This window comes from Antennarius striatus, chromosome 3, assembly GCF_040054535.1.
Source record: "Antennarius striatus isolate MH-2024 chromosome 3, ASM4005453v1, whole genome shotgun sequence".
Taxonomy (NCBI): Eukaryota; Metazoa; Chordata; class Actinopteri; order Lophiiformes; family Antennariidae; genus Antennarius; species Antennarius striatus.
Window position 1 is genome coordinate 27302066 of NC_090778.1, and position 20961 is coordinate 27323026.

Here is a 20961-nt window from a genome sequence, read left to right on the forward strand (position 1 = left end):
TGTTCGGGAAAATGCGTCCGGCTGGATACAGCGATTTGAACTATACTGTTCCTAAAAATTAGACGTTACAGGAAGAACGACGATTTGATGAAACACATCTAAATAAATACATTTAATTCACAGACACATAAAGAGAGGTAGCAGAATGAGTCCACGGATAGTTTTGTAGGTATAACTAGTAATACTACAGCCATACACTGTAGAGTCTGGTCACTCTTACAATGCGTCCTCTGTGAAAAGTATTATTTTCCCCCTACTCCTGGAAAACTTTGTTTTGGAGGTTGTCAATTACAAATCAGAAATTACACGAAAACCTAATATTCTTTAATTTTTCGGAGTTGAAGAGGGATTTTACCCCCAAACCATCTATAAGGAACGCGGATTGGTCAGTGAAGGATTTGGGCCACGCCCCTCGAAGTCATCTGATGATGTTTTTGAATTGAAGTGGGATAATTATCGAAAGGACGGGACGACCTTCGGTTCGGACAGTGAAATGTAGTTCAGTTTCATGAAATATCAAAAATATTGTAGATGGATGGACAGATAAGATACATAATCAGTCAATCAGTTGTTCACCAGCTCTGATTGTGTTTATGGCAGCTGAGTTACTTTCACATGCTACTAAACATGGTCACTGTCTTCACCACTGCTGTTTGTTACATGGATCCACATTATCGACATTGGACCTCTCTGGCTGCTGGAGGATAGCTGCAAAAACATATCTTATCCTGTCTTTAATGATCTGGTTAGTGTTCTTTATTTAATTCAAGTCAGGTGATAAACTTAGATCACACTTTTATTTTTGGAGCATGTGAAAGTACCAGGTGAGCTGTGACAAAACAAAACTATGAAACACAGCTTGTTTTGTAGCAAAAAGAAAGTCTAAAAGAGGATAAAAAATAATGAATGAAAAATTTAATTATGCACACAAAAGTGAGGTGAGGGGAAAGAATTAAGAGGTTGGAGAAAAAGATCCTTCAATAATAATTTTAGAAAATAATCCAAAGCTAAAATGTGTGATGTGGTTAAAGCCTTCATTACATCTCAGTAAGTGGGTCTGTAATTGGGTTGTTGGCTCAAAGCACATTCTGTGGTTCTTCAAGACTCTGAGATACAAAACAAGCAGTTCACACTATTTATTTTGAGCAGAATTTAAAATTTAACAAGGTAGAATAATTGTGAAGAACATAACTGTGTCATCAAAACTATGAAACTAAAAAACACGATGGGCTCAGGGCTATGGGCCGGCCTGCTCGCACATGTTGAACAGATCAGAGAGCCAAATCAAAAGAGAAAATGTGACCGACAAACATCAGACAGACTGTCGCGGTGGCTGTGGTGAGATTAGTGGCAGATTAAACGTCGATATTCACATTTTAAAATGCTCCGTAAAGCTTCATCAGAGTGAAAGAGCGAACTGTTTGCGAGCTGTTTACACAGACATGACCACATCAGAGCAGCGACCTGAAGGGTTAAACACCTGCAGTGACTGCACACACACACGCACGCACGCACGCACGCACACACACACACACACAATGAGATGTGTTTATTCATATTTCAAAGCAGGAGGAAATGTTTTGAAGCGGTTGGTGTGTGTGGGCTGAAGTGACTGTCATAGGTTATAATTAACATCCAGCTATGTAAAATACACACACACACACACACACACACACACACACACACACACACACACACACACACACACACACACACACACACCTCAACAATTTTCTGAAAACATTTCAGTCTGTGAACTTTTGTTTTCTTTTGTTTATTTGTCCTTATTTTTGTGGTTGGTATCATTAGCATCAATACATCTGGTAGCTGCAGGCTAACTCAGTCTTTCAATCCTTTGATTGATTCATAGACTCATTTTGCACACAGCTTTTCTTTTGTATTTATGAAATATATTTAGCCCATGTCTCCTTTCTCAGAGCGTTCAGGTTAACTCGTATTTACAGTTATCATCTTTATGTTAGCTTGAGGTTTTGATTAGATAATGTTTAAAGCTAAATCTGAATTCCATGTAGCCTGAAGTAGAGCTTTTCTCTGAGGTTATAACTAAGACCATATGTCCATCCATCCATTTTCTTCCGCTTTATCCACCGCAGTGGGTCACGGGGAACTGGAGCCTATCCCAGCTGGCATAGGGCGTGAGGCGGGGGACACTCCGGGCGAGACGCCAATGCGCTGCAGAGCCACACACAAAGACAGACAACTACACACACACACACGCACACACTCACTCACTCACTCCTTCGGGCGATTTTGGGACCGGCCAATTAACCTGAAGTGCATATTTTTGGAGGTGGGAGGAAGCCGGAGAACCCACAGAGTGGGAGCACAGAGTGGATCTTGAACCCGGACCCACCGTGTTGTGCAGCGACAGCACTAGCCACTGTGCCACATGTAAGTTAAATCTTGTTTTAGTTGCAATTCAGACAAACATTAGTTCAACCATTGGAATAGCTTGAGGCTGTTGGGTTGATGCTAAAAGATGGTTTTACTTTCCAACTCATCACTCATGTCGGGCCTCCTCTACTTGCCTGAAAAATGTTGTCATGACTCATTCTTTAATGGTTGTTTTGTGTTCTGAATGTTCTATCTGAGCTAATGCTAATCATAAAAATGTTTGTGGTTACAGTGAAACGATTCTTCAGTAAGGAAAACTTGGCCCTATGCAGCCACTTCCTGTTTACTTTTCCATCTGACAGAGCTTCGACTTGTCCCGTCGTCATTTTCTCTGATGAGGAAATGAGACATAGCAGGAAATTAAAGAGCAGATAAGAAGCATGTGAACACACAGACACGCACACACACACGCAAGTTGATTCCCATCTATCAGTCTCACACTCCTCAGCTTAACATGCAAGTCCTGGTTACAACAAACACACAGGTAAACATTCGTTGTCCCAGTTACAGCAGGTTTTAATGGTGACACAGGTCTGAGATCAGATACCGACAGGAAGACCTCGACACAATAGTGAAATGAAGCTTAAGTGAAGCGTGTGTGAATTGATGCGTTCCTTAAAATAAAATAAAAAAAATTCTACAAGGTAAATCTTCCTGAGTTCTTTTTTAAAAAATTGATGACCTCAGATCAAACTATCTTTAATCTGGACTTACCCTCACCCCAAAGGCTGTTATTTAGTAGAATGAGTTTTAAACTTAGTCTTGTCTTAATCTGGTCCTGAAAATGCGGACTTACTGAGCCGACAGAACAGAACCAGACAGACTGGTCCAGATCCTGTAGGTGGTCTAGGTCAAGAACCATCAGCATCCTAAGAAGCTACTGAACATTGAGATCTAGAATCTGATTGGATGAAGTTAAACATGTGATCATTCCACCCAGAGAGAAAACTACTGCTGACAGTTTTCAGGTCTTTGGGAGGATTTTGGCGATTCTCACCAAGATGATTTTTCAAATCAATAATTAAAGGCAGCATTCTATTACTTACCAATCCACACGCTGCAATGTATTTTGTGTATCACACACACAAAAAGGGGGTGAGGCAAAGCTAATGGTCAATTGGAAGCAATGAAGTACAGTATCTTTCCATGGAGTTTAAATTCATTTATTCTGTTTATTCTGTTAATATCTGCTCAGAAACATCTAATGATTCATTGATGATATTTTTAGGAGGCTTAACTTAATACTTTACAGACAATCAATCATCTTATCAATGTGACCCTTTAAGAGGAGTTTGATGTCTGTTCTGACCGTGTGAAGACAGGAAGTTGTGTGAGAAAACTAAAGTGTGTGCATCTTCAGGTGCGTGAGAGCATCACTCCTCCGTCTCCTCTTCTTCACTGTAGTCGCTCAGAGGAAATTCACGACTCTCCTTCTGTGTGTTGTAGCTTTTCCTGTGCATCACACACTCCTGGTCGATGATTGCCTGCAAACACATACACACACATATATACAGTGGATCAATAAACCTACCTGTAGGTCTGTGTAATCGGTGTGTAATTGAGAGTTTATTAAGTAGAAACGTTTCCTCAGCAGCTTTGAAGGAAGCAGCCTCTGATCTGTGATCAGTCTAATCACTGTGTAATGACTTCACACAAACACTTTGGCTTCCACATCACACAGTTCCTGTGGATCTGCCTGGACCTGCCACCACACTGTGTGTGTGATTTTAATAACCAGTGTACAGTTTGTGAACATGACAGATTATGTTCTGTCGAGTGTTTTTGGAATTTGTTCAGGATGCAGCAATGTTAACCCTTAGAGGTCCAACATGTTTGCATCTCTTAAATTTATTCTTCAACTCTTCTCACATTCAAAAGTTTTCACAACAAAGTTTCTGCAGACAAGGCTCCCATTTCTCCCGATCACCAGGTCAATACCCTGAATAATTTGAACCCCTGTTACAGAGAGATATGGAAGTCTATTTTTTTTGTACTTTGTTTATTTCATCTGAATTTGACCTAAAAACTGACCTAAAGACATTTTTGAAAATTATGTCGATAGAGAATAAAAATTATTCTCTATTGATATAGAAGCAAATTGATTTGTTTGGTCAATGAAATACACAACCAAACAAACAAATGCTTGAATGCATCAATGGAAACCCCCCAGCCAATCAGAGTGAAGAACACTGAATGGCTATCATATCAAGCCACAGAATAAAAATGGAGAAAACTCCAATCTGTTGATTTTTGTTGGGAGGGTCGTCTAAAGGATTGATCCTCAGGAGAGCAGGACATTTAACTGGTAATCTGACTGGTAAGAAGTGATTTAAACTGGTCAGCTTCTGCTCAGGTGTTTTATTTACCATCTTCTCCTCTCTGACTGCAGGGTTACGTAACAGGAAGCAGAGTGGCGCATACAGGATGTTGATCACACCAATAAACACCATGAGACACGGGAAGCCCACTGCCTGGACCAGAGCGCCTCCTGTGGACGGTCCTGGAACAACAGACTGGTTTTTAAGTATTACAGTGCGCCATCGCGCATTTGCGCATCAATGCTCACAACTTCACCTCATCACGGATTTTTGGTTGACAGTCACATGATACTGTATGGACATTCTATTGGCTGAAGGCATCTGGAAGTGCGCTACGTTCTGTGAGTCTTGGACTTAAGACACAAAAGTGCTTTAGACAATCGATAAGAGTGTGGGAAAAGGTGATACAGATAGAAGGTAGCTTAATATCGGTATGAAGAGGGTTCATAAACGTTTAAATTACCGTAAATAATAAGATAAATAGTTTGTCGCTCTGTCGCAGAATTCTTTTATCATGTGTGGTTCCTGGAACGCATTGACCGCCAGGAACGAGGGCGCACTGTGTAATCATAAAAGAAATACATCTTAATCCTTTTTTTAATGACTAATCTGGGAAAATTACCTCCAACCTTTCTTTCCCAGTTAAAATAAAATATCATCTGTGAAAAGATGATGTAAACAAACGTGTGTGTTACCTATAGCGAACCCCATACACAGTGCGACGTCAGCGATGGCGTAGACACTGCCGTAGACGGAGGCGTGACGGATGTCGACCAGATAACCCATGATGGCCATCATGGAGGAGTCGACCATACCTGAAGGGAAACCACACGCGTGTTATCAAGGCTCAGAGCAGCACAAACCGCTACGACGTTCATTCTACAGGCTGATAGTCACCTATAGCAAAGCCAAGACCTCCGTTTGGTCCAATGAGACCATAGATATTGGTGGCGAAGGGAACCTGACACACACAAACACACACCTTTAAACTGGTTGTTTTACATCACTTCCTGTAACCACAACACTGATCAGTATGGAGGGATGATCTGAAGGATCGGTAGAGTTTTGTTTGGATTGAGGGATGATGTACTTACACACAGCAGACTGATGCCAACAATAAACATCCCTAACATAGAGCACAGCCACCTGACAGAAAGAAATATCAATAATCGATTGATCAATCAATCAGCTCCTATGAAGTGAACAAACACACACATAAACTGACCTTCCCATCTTATTGGCCAGAACACCAAACAGGTTTGTTCCTATCAGGTATGAGACACTGGCAGGGAGGAAGGCCACACCTGTAATCAACATACACCTGTTAGAGAGGAAGCGGAGGGAGGAAGGGAGGAACCCAGAACCAGGAGAATGCTTGATGTCGGCTTGTCTGATTGTTTCATGGTTTTTAGGTTACTATTACTCATAATTAAAGAAAAATAACAGAGAGCTCATGAGGAAAGGTCAACAACATGGATTTTGACTGGACCACATTCAAAGTCTGCTCTGTAGCAGTGGCTGGTAGGAGTTGTGGTCAAAAGAACATTAGTGCCTGACAAGGCAACAACCAGAGACCCAGGTGAAGCTGGCTTTTAGGAGTTGGTTGGTCCAGGTTCTCCTGAAACAGCACAGAGGTACCAAGAGGACAAAAGAGGCTGAAGGTTTGGCAATCCCTGAAGAAAACCTCATGTGTGGCAGTAATCAGGGAGACTATGGAGAACAAAAGAAGGACGGACCTTATAGTTGCCGGCTCTGACCTTTTATCAAACCTAAGGTCAGGAGGAGTAAAGTCAGTTCCATCCTGGTCATGGACCAAGGAACCCAAGGATCATTTGTGTGTCAAGGTACTTTGTTTATCCAGTCCACATGTCTTTTGGAGTAATAAGTCCAAATACCTTGTATCCTAAAGTGGCCTGTGGGTGGTACTACGGAAGTATGGGGTCATTACGATGAGCAATTCAGTTCCTACATCATCAGAGCCAGGGTTATGTCTGTATTCTCAAGTCCAATAGGTTCTCAGTGGTTGTTGGATTGCACTGAGATTGGTCCAGGTCTACCGTTCTGTTTGTGATATTCATGGACCAAACCTGAAGGTAAAGTCATGGTGAACATCTAGTTTGGGATCCTCAGAAATGCTTATCTGCTATTTGTTGATGTTTTGTTGGACTGCTCCTTTCTGGTTGCTTGGGCTTGATGGGGAGTTCTATCTGAGGCTGCTTATGGGAATTAATCAGTAGCCGAGAAGAGTACCATGCTCAAGCACAAATTTTGCCATATGTACCTGGATTTGTATAAGTCCACAGTAATTATCTACATTTTTCAAAGAACCAAAGAAGCAGAACATACCAAGCTGCCATCTGGGCGAACACATGGTCTGCAACATCCAGATTGGCAGAGTCGGCTCCAGGATTGCAACACCCATGTTGGCAAAACACAGAGAACCTGTAGATAGATAGATTAAATAGACAGATAGATTAAATAGATAGATAGATAGATAGATAGATAGATAGATAGATAGATAGATAGATAGAGAGAGAGAGAGAGAGAGAGAGAGAGAGAGAGAGAGAGAGAGAGAGCCATAGACAGACAGACAGATAGACAGATAGATACATTTTTATGTTTTTCTGTTAGTGAGTTTGACTCTTCTTACCTGCACTGATGAGGATGTACGGATCTTTTAAAAGCGTCAGTAACGGAGTCCCCTCTACACTCTGAAACACACAATTACAAAACCTGGTCATAGTGGTCTAGAACAAACTGGATCCAACCAGACTGGATCAGACAGGAACGAATAGGATCAGAGCAACCAGGCCAGATGTGATCACAACAGACCAGACTAGACAAGACATGATTAGACCAGAGTAGACCAGATTGGATCAGACCAACCAGACCTGAACAGACAGACTTGACCTGACCCAACCAGACTAGTTGTGGTTCTGAAGTGGACTCACCCCAGGAGAGATCTTTGAAGGCTGCAAGATGCATAGCTGTAACGCTGCAACACACAAACACACAACAGCATGAATCCAGGTGGTCACAGGTTCAACCTCGTCATCATTTCTGAACGCATTCGGACTAAAACCAGTTGAAGGAATCAGAAGAAGGAAGAAAAGATGGATGTTCGTAAAACGGAATGATTTTGAAGTTACCTCCATCAAACACAGCCAGGAAGGCCAGAATCAGGAAGGGGGCGCTCTTCCCCACAAACTGATACATCACACTGCCAAATGGCGCTCCAACTGGGACGTACCATTAAAACAAATAACATACATGTTCTGTTTTATGTTCTACCGCTGCTGCATCATAGATGTGTATGTCTGTGGGTCTCACTCAGGACTCCCATAGCCAGTCCTCCTAGTGCGATCCCCATGGCGATGCCTCTCTCCTCATCATCAGTGTACACACTGGCCAACATACCCAAACCTGCACACACACAGACGCACATAACCAGCGTTCACCTTCTTCTTCTGTGGTATTGAACATTCAACGATGACAGAAAAGACATAAAACTCTTTTATGAATACTTCCTGAATGTTTTATGTCGACCTGCAACTGAAGAGAAGGAAGAACCGATTCCCTGCAGAGAACGAGCGAAGAACAGCAGAGCGTAGGTCCCTGAGAACGCAAACACTGACACACACACACACACACACACACACACACACACACACACACATACACACACACACACACACACACACACACACACACACACACACACACACACACACACACACACACACACACATTAGACATTTATTCATGAAAATGCATTATTACTGTGTGTGTGTGAAACTTACTGATGGTCGACACAAACATGATGATGAACCCAGCAAACATGGGGATGTGATACCCAATCCTGAAGACGGAGACAGATCGTCAGTAGGTAATAACTGTTCCGTATGGTCTGAGCCTCAGGTAATATTTTTCATTTTATAACAATACAATCATGAATAAGAGATTTTGTCTGTTTAATCTTCATCAGAGAACCTCTCTGAGATGTGTGACTGCTTTAATTTTGACAGACTCCAGTTGGTCATGCATTTAATCCATATGGAAAAACCCTAAGTCGATTTTCTACACTTCAAAGTCACTGTGGAGATTTAATGGATTTCTTGAGGGCAAATACAAACCTTCTTCTCAAATGCATTTATCACAAAAGAGAAACATAGCAAATATTTCATTGATTCATTCATTTTCTCAATCCGCTTTGTCCGCTTGCGCAGGTAATGGAGAGCTGGAGCCTATCCCAGCTTGTCTTAGAGCATGAGGCGGTGAAACTCCAGGCGCAACGCCAGTAGTGACATACACACACAAACATGCACACACTCACTCACTCCTACGGGCAATTTGGAACCGGCCAATTAACTTGAAGCACATGTTTTTGGAGGTGGGAGGAAGCTGGAGTACCCGGAGAGAACCCACGTAGACACAGGGAGAACATGCAAACTCCGCACAGAGCGGGACTTTAACCCGGAACCACCTTGCTGTGTGGCAACAGCGCTACCCACTGTCCCACCGTGCCACCCCAGCAAATATTTGTTGCCTGGAAATACTGTCAAACAATGTTAACTGATCTAGAACTGAGTTTTTTCTGTCAGACGACGTTCAGTCAGGTGTAGTGACACACTTCATTGTGATTGAAACGTTTTTACAAGGGTTATTGATCAACTAGTACACTTTAAAGTGCCAAATGTGGCATCCAAACAAACAGCTTCAACTCTGTTCACCTTGGTGTACCACAAGGCTCTATGCTTAGTCCCCACTAATTTACATAGTACAAATAATAATAAACAACATTTCATTTCATATTTCATTGCAAAAATCTTACCATGTGATCATTTTAGTTTACAAGCTTCAGTCATGTATGCCACTCATTGTGCACATCACTGAAGTACTTGTGTTTGACAAATCAATGTTAGACAAGGATGTTAGAAGATGTTTGTGCTCCGAAATGAGTTATTAGGATACCTGTTGGTGAGCGGACCGACAAAAGGGTTGATGAGCAGCTGGATGAGAGCTTTAGAAGCAAACAATAAGCCAACACGGACATTTTCTTCTTCCAGAAACAAACTGTCCTGGAGACAGGAGGAGTTCTGTGAGAGAAGAAAAAGGATTAAATCCCTTGCAAGCGCCAGTCAGTCAAGTCAGTGTCCGCCTCTACCTACTGTGTCAGTAGTCGCATTCATCAGTAGGTCTGGGATCGGGCTGGTCTGGTCTGTTGGCTTGTTGTTGGGGTTCGATTCAGTCTGGACCTCCTCCAGACTGAAGGTTGTGTTGTCAAATAGAGATACCAGAGGGAAGGTGGAAGTAGGCGAATGAGGGTTCTGCTTCGACTGAGTAACCAGGACAGGTGCACTTGGCCTGGGCGGAGGGAGCGGTAAGGTCCTGCTGGAGGTCTGGAGGTTGGAGCTTTCAGAAGGGGACTGTGTGGACACAATGGGTGAACGTGGTGCATCGAGGCTGAGCAGGGGGAGCAGGGACGGCCCGGCAGTCTGAGGCTCTGGACTCGGATGGTTCATAGCGTAGAGGAAAGTTGGGATGATCGGCACTGGTGGAAGAAGACTGACTTACTGATGGATTTAAATACATTTTCCTGCAATCAGTGTAAAATAAGTAATGACGCAGTATTTCTTACTCACTCCCTCCTCCTCAGCAGCAGAGTGCTCAGTGCTGCCACAGGTGGCTGTGAGGTGCATTAGACCAATAAAACCTCTTCACTGCAGCTTTTAACAAATTTATCATCAACAAAGAGGATTTTAAAATTTCTGCCAGTCATTTGTCATCTCAGTTTTACAACCTACAGTATATCTGTTTTGTTTTGGAGCGTTTTTAATTTCCAAAATGTTGTTTGGTTATCTTTACTTTTGACCACTCTCCTGAGGTGCTGATTGGTTGCATGTCAGAATTTGGTGAGAAGTATGTTAAGTAACTAATAAAATTACTTAAAAAACATGTAAAACATTTTGTGTGTTCTCTGGGACTTGACAAATCTATAAATACAAATATTATTTTGCACACATGGATCCTGAATTTGCTTTAGCAAAGTCCATTGCATATTCACAAATCTCAGAATTTACTAATATGATTACAGTCATACAAACTGAGGAGAAGATACAAAATTCTACAGAGCAGAATTTAGTTTTAGCAGCAATGGCCTCGTACACATCAGAAGAGAGTGAAGGAGACAACTGTGAACTGAGGCTGCATGATTTAAAGTTCAGGGTCAGGGGGTCATGTGTGTGTCCTCTGCAGCCTTTACATCCAGCTCTGAGGCTAACTGCTGTCGACAACTTTGATCTCTAGGTTTGTAGTTGCGTCACAGATGAGTTTGCAGCAGCAACTTCCTCAAGGAGCAATCATTAGACGATCTGTACCTGAACACATCACAAGACACTGAAACCGCCGATCCATAACAAATAATGAAGCAACAATTGTGGTGATTGTGGGAAACCACACATCTGACATCACACTCGGTGTGTGTGTGTGTGTGTGTGTGTGTGTGGTGTGTGTGTGTGTGTGTGTGTGTGTGTGTGTGTGTGTGTGTGTGCGTGCGTGCGTGCGAGCGTGCGTGTGTGTGTTTGTTCTCACCGACTACAGTCAACAGCATGTTGTCGAGCAGCAGAGCGACACACACCACAACCAGAACGAGTCTGGGTGAACCTCGACTCTGATGGAACCACGCCATGTCTAAACACACAACCACACACAAAAATAATTAATATTAGCATACAAATCATTTTATATAAATCGAAGCATTTTATTATGTGATATCAAATCATATACAGTATATTAACTATTGATTTAAGGCACACTGTTGTCCACACTCCCCTGCTGCTAAAACATTGTATAGATTTTAAAATATTTTATGAAGAAAGGAACATGAAAGCAGCTGTCAAAAATGTTTGTTAGTTTTTCAGCGACATCATGTTTCTGTGTTTTAATAAAGACACAATGAAGAGCAGCTGCAGTGAGAATGAATCCATATCACAACTGATCTTTAATATTAAACAACCGCGGCCTGTTATCAGCCATTCCAGATATTAGACAGAGCCGACAGGGATTTCAATACCTGAGGTCCAATCTGAAGTCTGTTTAGAGGACGTGGTGTGTTTCTGGAGACAAGTTAGCTGCTAACATCTGTTTCATGTCTTTATCCTTGAGACATAAAGCCAGCATAAAGCTGACATAACACCAACATAAAGCTGGATTAACATCAAAATAAAGCCAACAATACAACATAAAGCAAACATAATCTCAACAGAAAGCAAAAATAACATCAACACGAATCCAACTTATTATCAACATAAATCTATTAAAACACCAAAATAAAGTCATTATAAATCTAACATAATGTACATTCAACCAACATGCAGCTAACATAATGCCACCATAAAGCAAAGCTAATGTTAAGAGAACATCAACAGGTAGATTACATGAAGCCAATGCAGCTGTAGTCACAACCATTACTTTGGGTGTTTCCAGTGAAACAATGAAGATTTTTTTAGTTTCATCTCAGTTTTTCTTGATTTCTTGAGAAACAGAAAACTGATTTTGTCCAAACAAGAAGTGGAGAGCAGAAACTTTTCAAGGGATCAGTGTTTTTAGATTTATTTTTTTTATTAGCACAAACTTCACTTTTTCCGTCCATCTGTTCTTACTGCTGATTGGTTTAGAAGCTCTCTCCTCCATCACTAACAGGGTTACCTCTACACACACCTCCTATCATTCTTTTATCTGTCATCTCATTAGCTTCACCCTCTCTCTCTCTCTCTGATTGATCTGAAATGTGATTTTAGTTTGATCCCACAGAGAAACAAATCTGTAAACACGATGCCTAGAAGTCATTTTAGTAAAAATGTTTCTTGCTCAATTCAACTGGCAGTTCCGTAAAGAGTTAAAAACATGACAGATACACATATGACAATCAATAAACAACAAATATACTCATATAAAATCAATCCACACAAGTGTGTTGAACAGCTGCAGAAACACATTTAAGCCCAAAGGAAACCTGAAACAAAACAATACGGCAAATAGAAATGTCAATCTAATCAATAGAATTCTATAATCAATAATATTACTGCTGCTAAAAAAATGTAAAAAGTCACAAAACATATACATGTCAACATCTGGATTTATAAATACACATATATGAAGATGAAAATACAATAAAACAAATGATTTTATAGATGTATATGCATACATATATGAGCTCAGCATATATAAGAATTATCTATACCAAGAAAGTATACAATCTAAAGAAAAAAATAATCAAAACTTAAAATTTAAAGATTTTTTTCAAATTACAAGCTCATGAATGCGTTAGATAAAATTTGAAGGACTAGACTGTTGTAAAATGAAAATGTGCAGTTTAACAAGTCATTTAAGGTTCGATTGACGACAGCTGGTGTGTGGAGGAGACAGGTGGGTCCTACCTGAACGACTGCTGCACTTCTTCTCTGAGCTGCTGATGGACCGATCGCAGCCTCTATCTGACCTGAGGACGGAGGGATGGAAGGACAGGACAGAGGATCAGGAGAGGAAGAAGGAAAGGAGGAGGTGAACGTTTCCTCACTGCTCTTCTGATAAAAACAGACAATAAGGAGACACACACTCATCTACGCACCAGCAAACAATACATCCTCTGACCTGTGTGTGTGTGTGTGTGTGTGTGTGTGTGTGTGTGTGTGTGTGTGTGTGTGTGTGTGTGTGTGTGTGTGTGTGTGTGTGTGTGTGTGTGTGTGTGTGTGTGTCTAGATCTCTGTGTGATAAGGTCTCCAGCCTGCAGGTTGTTCCAGGACTTCAATAAAAGGATAGCAGATGCTCATGATTACTGACACAAATACACACACACACACACACACACACACACACACACACACACACACACACACACACACACACACACACACACACACACACACACGTCTGTTTACAGTGCTGTTTTCTCTTTGTAACATGTTTCCTGTCAGCTCATGCGTGTGCAGCGATGGATGACGCATCTTCCACTAGAAGTAATAAAGTAGCAAAATTAAGGTATACAAATACTCTGTGTGTACACACAGGGTGTCCCAAAGATGTATACACCCTTTATACACCTTTTTTTTTTTTTTTACAGATTAAACACATTGAATGAATGATGAAACCCAGACTAAACCAAGTGCTACTGGACTTATGAAAATGCAGTTGAAGTCCAAAGACAATTTAGGAGGATGTTGCTTTGGGTTGTCTGGACCAGACTCGGTCAATTTGAAAACAGGTGGTGAAGAAACATTAAAATAATGTTTGTTAACACTTTTACATTTGGAAAATTATAGTATGTATACAGTTGGCTCATCCACAAGAACATGGATGGATGGATACAGTTGTGTTAAGAGGTGAGCAACTTCTAGACGGTTCCTTTGGGAAAGAACCAGCGTCTAGATGGTTGTGTTAGTCTGTAGTCTCCAGATCGGACCGCTGATCAGGTTCTATTACTTTCATGCTTCATCGGTGGCAAACACGACCCTGAGGGCCCAGATTCCACCTCAGCTGGAGCAGCACAGGAAAGCTGGAGGTGGTCATGTGATCCATCAGCTTGTTTGTTTGTAAGCAGGACGTGGATTTCATTGAAACCTCGTGTGAAGGTGGATCCTGGGGTGGGGGGTGGGATTCTCAGGCTCATCACATGTCATCTGCACATGTCAGTCGAATTGTGTGGTGTTCAGAGAGCTGAGATTACTGTTCACCTGTCGGTGTCGTCATCAAACGGATTCACTTCTGTCTCTTAAACGGCTTTAATCACCTGTAAACATCCGCCCGCTTCACAGAGACAGGTTCAGTTCTAATGAGTCTTTATAGCAACATTTCAAACCACATGAAGCCAAACCACAGACACACACACGCTGCTGCCCCTCTACCCGTCTCCAGGTGTGTTTTAATCTCTCTGCGGTGTCAAGTATCAAACGTCCCGTCTCACCTGAGGCTGCCAGGCTTCCAGGAAGGAAGCAGAGGCGGCGCTGTCGCCTTCGACTGATGCGGTCGAGCATCAAACACAACTTGAAAACTTCTGAAGGAAAGGCAGCTGAAAGAGGACGGATCAGAGGGGAGGGAGAGGTATAAAAACCAAACACACCTAAAGGCAGCACAAACAGAGAGGAGAGGAGCACCCAAGATAATCTGAAGAAATTCTACATGGTTTCATCTCTCTATGACTAAAACGCTAAAAAGTTGAATCTTTCCAATTTTGGAAAGATTTCAACAAGAGAAAAATAACTTTAAACCTTGAGTCAGAACAGGGAGAATTGAATTAGTGAATCTGATCAGATCTGCAGGAGGACTTCCTCTGAGTGACAGAAGGACGTGATTGATCGTCAGCAGAAGAGTTTGACCCCTGGATTGGAGGATGTGGATGTGGCGGAGTTTCCTGTGTGTGTCCTTGGTTTGTGGTCTGGCTCTGGACTCCAACACCATCAGATCTTCCAAAGAGTCGGAGCTGAGCTCCGAGCTGACGGTAAGAGGAGTAACGCTTCACTGGTTCTCCTTGATGCAGAGTTTATAGGTTCTACAGTTACTGCAGGAATCTGGAGATTCTCTTTACCTCTGCCTCTGGGGTTAGTTAGCTGGTTAGTAAACTGGTTTAGTTTAGCAGGATTATTCATTTAACCGGGGACAAATGGATCCGGATCAGGATGTAGATCCAGGAATATTTTTCAAAAGATAAGGCATTTTTGTCAAGTAGTAGATATTTTAAAACACTGTTATATTTGTTCAACTTCTCACCTGTATTATATTTTTACTGCCTGGGATTAATTTAATTTCTTCAACTGGAATAAATACATGCACCTGGGGTAAACAACCTGATGTGTTGTTTTTTAAATCAGTGCATTTCAGGTGATACAGCCTTATGTTCAGACAGTAGCAGTGGCACTTGACGCTAGGCAATCGATTGGACATTAGTATCATCTCCCAGTCAGATGGTCGTGGGTTCGGATCCACCTGTTGAAGGTGTATGGCCTGGTTTGTTGTAACTGGGAGCTGGATGTCATTACATGAAGACAGAAACAGAACATTCTGCTTTTTGGTTTTAAGATTTATTTGTTACTCAAATTTAGAAAATATTTAAATGCAAAGATGTTTGATGCTTGGTTCAACAGATTTCTATCTGAAGCTCAGATTTTATTTTATTTTTGTTCAGTAATTATCTCAGCTCAGATTAATTCACCTGTTTGTAGTTTGTACTCTCTATAATGAACTATTGATTTCTTATATTTACTAATCACTACATTAACATAGTTTTTATTGTCTTTCTCAACACATAGTCCTTGTACCGTATGAATTATAAACTTATATAAATACCCAGCACAATACAAACCCCTTTCCACCCCTTTCTGTCAATCTTAGTCTACTGCTAGATGTTAGCCTGTTGCTATGTATTAGCCTTTTGATAGTTGCATATTGAGTTCATTTTAATATGACATTGTAAGTTTATTATTTTATTCCCTCATTGTGACATTAGTCTGATTTGTCCATCAGGATCGCTCTAATGGCGACCGGTCAGAGCGTCCAACGAGACGCCGGGGGGAGAAGAATTCCAACTCTCATCGCGGCTCAACACCTTCATGTTCCACACCTGACTGTGACATCCCTCAGGTTAGTCAATGGAAAATGAATGGAACCTGAAGAATATCAAGATCCACTTGGGCTAATGTTCCGTTTACAAACTGATGAGTGGGAAAATCAGTCACAAATTCTGGTGGTTGATGTGAGTCCCATCTGTAATGTTAGTTAGCAACACGTCAATCCTGAAGGGAAAGAAGGACGTCATGTTTGGGGTTAGTTCTTTCAAGTTGGGTGTGTGGGTTTATGGTTGTAAGAAAAATGTCTGTTGTAGCAGTTGTCATGGAGATCATGACTATGATGCAGGTGAAAGATCCAAGACTCTGTCTGATTGTCCGTCTGTCTCTCAGAAGGGAAGCTGCAGCAACAGAGCTCAGAGGAGACCGTCCTCTCAGGACCGCCAGGCCGACCGACGCCGAGAACCAGAGATAGACCTGCAGGGCAACATGGACGGCTTCAACAAGACCAAAGGTGAGTCAAATACAAATCCCAGAGTGCACTGCATTTGAAACATCCTGGACAGGGTGGTGATAATATTGGCCTGTTCTCCAGCTCCAGAGATGTCCAGCTGTGTTCGGTCAGGAGACTGCGCAGACGGTCTGTGCTGCGTCCGGTACCTGACCGGTAAACGCTGTCAGAGGATCCCGGTGGAGGGCGAGGCCTGCCTGCTGCGAGGCTCCACCAAGATGAGGAGGAAGCTGGGACGCTGCGACTGCGCTGTGGGGCTGTCCTGCACCGCCGTCAGCCGGCCAGATTCGGGAAAAAGCAAGGGCCAAGGAGTGTGTCAACCCCGCCAGAGACAGGGCCAGAGGAAAACAAGGCATTCTGGGAAGAGAAGGACGGCAGCAGAGAGAGGCTGCTAATGGATTCATCATAAACTCTGTAGTATTTGTACACATTTAATTTAAACCTGTATTCTGTTTGTAGATGTTTTCAGAAAGCCATCATGGTGGGAGTTCCCCGCTGGCGGCCACGTTGGAGGTCTCAAGGCACGTTCAAACCAAACGCAACGTGAATTTTTTGCTTTGCTAGATTTCATACAAAGTCAATTTTTTGCAAGTTTTTTTCTTTTAATGTCTTTGCACAAGTTGCGAAATTTCATTTCAGACAACAAATCCAATAAAACCCAAACCAATCAACACTGAGATTCTCAGACGCCAGAAGGGCGTTGATCAATAACTAACACAAGACGACAATTGTGTTTACTTCAGGTATTGATAACTAAAAACGCTTTGGTTAGGATAAACTAAAGCGATCCAACTGCGACATTTGGGAGAATTCACTTAGTGTTTGGTCTGAAGTGCCGGAAGTGCAGAGATGAAAAGTTGGTTGCCTCGGTGACGCGGTCAGGGGAGGTACCGTGTTCATTCAACACGCAATGGTGGAAGCAACATTAGTGTTCTTAATTTCTGATGAAGAGGATGAACAGAAATATTGTGTGGACATGGATATAAATGCAGTATTGATACAAACTCAATAGTTGGAAATGATGTCCCGACTGTTTACTTTACTCTCTTTACTTTAAACTGTGACACTATAGGTAAACCAATGACAACTACAGAGATATAATAAAATTGAACATTTTTCAATAGATCGTGTGTGTGTGCCTGATTCCTGTTGTGAACCCACACTGATACCTGTATCACTACGAGGAAAGAAGGATCCATAGCAGTACCGCTGAGGTTCTAAAGCTTCATTTCTGCTTTAAATGACACCTGGAGTTCCTGTGCAAGGTCACAACTGGCATGAATAATGGAACATGGAATCGAGGATGGAACAATCAGGGCACAGGAAGATGTGATTAGCCAATCAGCATCACTTGTTCATATGTGGACCAAAAAATGTCGACTCATTTGAGCAGACGGAAGGAAAAGCCCCAAAAGCAGCACCAGGACCACCTCCCACAGGACCACCCGCAGGAGATCCAGAAGCTAATTGGCTGAAATTAAACATGTGACCATCACAGCTGCTGTCTGCTTTCTTTCCTCAGCGTCACGTTAAAATGGAGCTGATTGGCTGGAGGTCCTTGTTGCCCCTCCCTGAGCAGGTAGGTACATCTCCAGATTAGCATCACGATCAGAGCACAGATTTTAGTGTGTTTTCATGTCAACATGATGGTTAAGGAAGAAAAACTGAGGGACTGACGCAATGAAAAGATTTTCACATTAGCAGTGTCAATGAGAAGTTCCGTGTGACAGACACCACGTGTGGCGTTTTTGCGCGTTTTACCCCGAGAAGCGGAGCCGCCGGCTTCCACTGAAGCTCAGCCAGAACCAGCTGCATCTTTCAAGGAAGGAAAATAATAGAAATTTGTTGAATAGTTTTATTTGTATTCATCCATTGATCAAGTACATGTTCTATTATGTTTTATTTTCAGCCTTTGACAGAGATGCTGAAGAGGCGAGAGCCTCCAGAAATGCCACTGCTGATGCCATCGTGGGGGTGCAGCAGTGTCTGTCCGCACCTCCACCTGATCCTGCGAGTTATTAGATCACAGAAGCTGGGGATATCGTGTCCGAAAAGAGGAATCTGCTCAAACATTTGACAGTGGAAAAACTATTCTTTGTAAATAAAAATGCGTCAGAACCCCCAGTTGACCCTAGCGTATGAAAACATAAACGTCTACAAATCAAATGTATGAGAATATAAACATACGCATACAAATAATGATGGCAAACGAATTCTCAGATTAAAGTCGGAATTCTGACTTTTATCTCACAATAGAGACCGTGTTATTTTACTGTATGTATGTATGTATGTATGTATGTATGTATGTATGTATGTATGTATGTATGTATGTATGTATGTATGTATGTATGTATGTATGTATGTATGTATTTTACATATACATGTATGAACATGTAATTTATGCATCTTATTGCTTTATTAAATCCTGTACGGATCAAAGACCCTTAGAGGATTCTTAAATCAGTTTCCTATAATATATGTGTGACCACCCTGCTCTGCTGGTTGGATAAGGAATGACTCAGGAGTCCAGGTGGATGGATCAGTTGTGTGTTTATTCCTAAGAACAATAAACCACACACAAGAATAAGTTCAGTGTTGGTCGGGACACAGGCTCCAACTAAACCACAGCATAAAGATAGATATTTACTTTATTATTCCTGGAGGAAATTGCACAAGGTTTCTCTCTGTAGGTTACTCACAGTGATGGTGTATAGTGATTATACGCTCACAATAACCACGGAAATCACAGCCGGCTCTACCTAACTTCATACTGCCGTGCTCTGCTGCCACCCTCTGGCGGTTATGGAACATAGCAGGCACCCTCTAACACAAATGAACAAGTCCAATCACCATTACTGACGTTCTAGGACATATTCTGCATTCAAGGTAGGCTGAAATATTATATGAAATATAGACTCATGAAATCATCATTACGATATTGAGATGTGTTTTGACATGGGGGTGAGGGGTGTTTAACTTATCCAAAGATCAAGAATATTGCACGTTGAAATGACAATTCTCCATTTACATCGATCAAAAAGCATCAGCAATGGACTTTAACATATCTTATTATTTCAATCAATCAATCAACTTTTATTTATTTAGCGCTTAATCACATCTGAAGACATTTCAAAGTGCTTTAAGATAGAAAGCCAACAATGCCCTCCAGAGCAAGCATAAGCGACGGTGATGGGGAAAAACTCCCCCATTTAGGAAGAAACTCCAGCCAGGACCCAGGCCCTGGAGGGCGGTCATCCGCCTTTTCCTGTTGGTTGGGAAAGAGAAATACATTGGGGAAAGAGATAGGTCAAGTAAAAGAGACAGAGGGAGAGAGAAAGTGTGGCAGATAGGCCAGTTTGAGTTTAATGTCCATAGTGAGCTGTCGCTGAATTGGGGGCGGGATTTACAGGCCTTTGGATATCCTGTTTTCTATCCGCGTTCTCCACCTGTAGAACAGAAGCACAAAGACAGCGGCAGTATGGTGCAGACAAAGAGTGTGATTTGACAGTAGTAATAAATTCTTGGAGCATAGAAAGATAAAGAAAGTGAAGGAGAGTGACAGAAGCAAATGAAATGTATACAGTCGAAAATGAAATGTATAACTGAAATGTGTATATGTTTGTATATATGTATATATATATAAATGAAATGTATACGGTCGTAAACCTGCTACTTTATCTAAAGATAAAGTAGACGATTGTTTGTGTTCAGACACAAAGACTGAGTAAAGCTAAAATGTGTAATATGGCCATTGACCACAGGAGGGCAGTGTGGGCACAACGTATGTAAAGGTGGATGTAAAAACCGATATATGTAGATTTCCGGTAACCTTTCAAAAGAAAAGCATCAAACTAACGAAGTACTGTCCCTTTATATGAGGAAATTTGAATGACGAGTTCTTAATGTGTACAATTTTTTAAAATTGGTTTTGGACGAAAGCCACGAATGAGCGTATAGACGATTTTTCAAATCGGAGTTAGCCGGTGAAAAAACTTGGTAGCGCTAAAGCTTCTGCTAACTCTGTCAGGAACATCAGTGCTGTCTGTCCTACAAACCTCGAAGTTAGACGAGCTATAGCTATGAAAAAAAATATTTAGAAGTTTGCATTATTTACATAATTTTAGTGGCTTTCAGAGGGCGGGCACAAACACGCAATCGT

General features: G+C 41.7%; 2 protein-coding genes across 3 annotated transcripts; one reads left to right on the plus strand and one right to left on the minus strand.

The window, feature by feature from the left end:
• Positions 1–3150: 3150 nt before the first annotated feature.
• LOC137592356 (chromaffin granule amine transporter-like) lies at positions 3151–13308 on the minus strand. Of its 2 annotated transcripts, none has more exons than XM_068310480.1 (17): positions 13172–13308; positions 11325–11423; positions 9902–10284; positions 9705–9829; positions 8534–8592; positions 8280–8363; positions 8064–8156; positions 7883–7972; positions 7685–7728; positions 7384–7444; positions 7080–7175; positions 5959–6037; positions 5828–5879; positions 5631–5694; positions 5429–5548; positions 4782–4915; positions 3151–3899 (listed from the first exon to the last, which is right to left on the minus strand). In XM_068310480.1, the coding sequence occupies exons 2-17, from the start codon at positions 11419–11421 to the stop codon at positions 3789–3791; spliced, it is 1692 nt and encodes a 563-aa protein (XP_068166581.1). In that variant the 5' UTR covers positions 11422–11423; positions 13172–13308; the 3' UTR covers positions 3151–3788. The 2 variants fall into 2 exon arrangements, with proteins under 2 accessions (XP_068166581.1, XP_068166582.1); XM_068310481.1 differs by lacking the exon at positions 13172–13308 and adding an exon at positions 11806–11932.
• Positions 13309–14836: 1528 nt separating this feature from the next.
• LOC137592357 (dickkopf-related protein 4) lies at positions 14837–17893 on the plus strand. The gene is made up of 4 exons (XM_068310482.1): positions 14837–15228; positions 16251–16367; positions 16685–16805; positions 16887–17893. The coding sequence occupies exons 1-4, from the start codon at positions 15121–15123 to the stop codon at positions 17195–17197; spliced, it is 657 nt and encodes a 218-aa protein (XP_068166583.1). The 5' UTR covers positions 14837–15120; the 3' UTR covers positions 17198–17893.
• The last annotated feature ends 3068 nt before the right edge of the window (positions 17894–20961 follow it).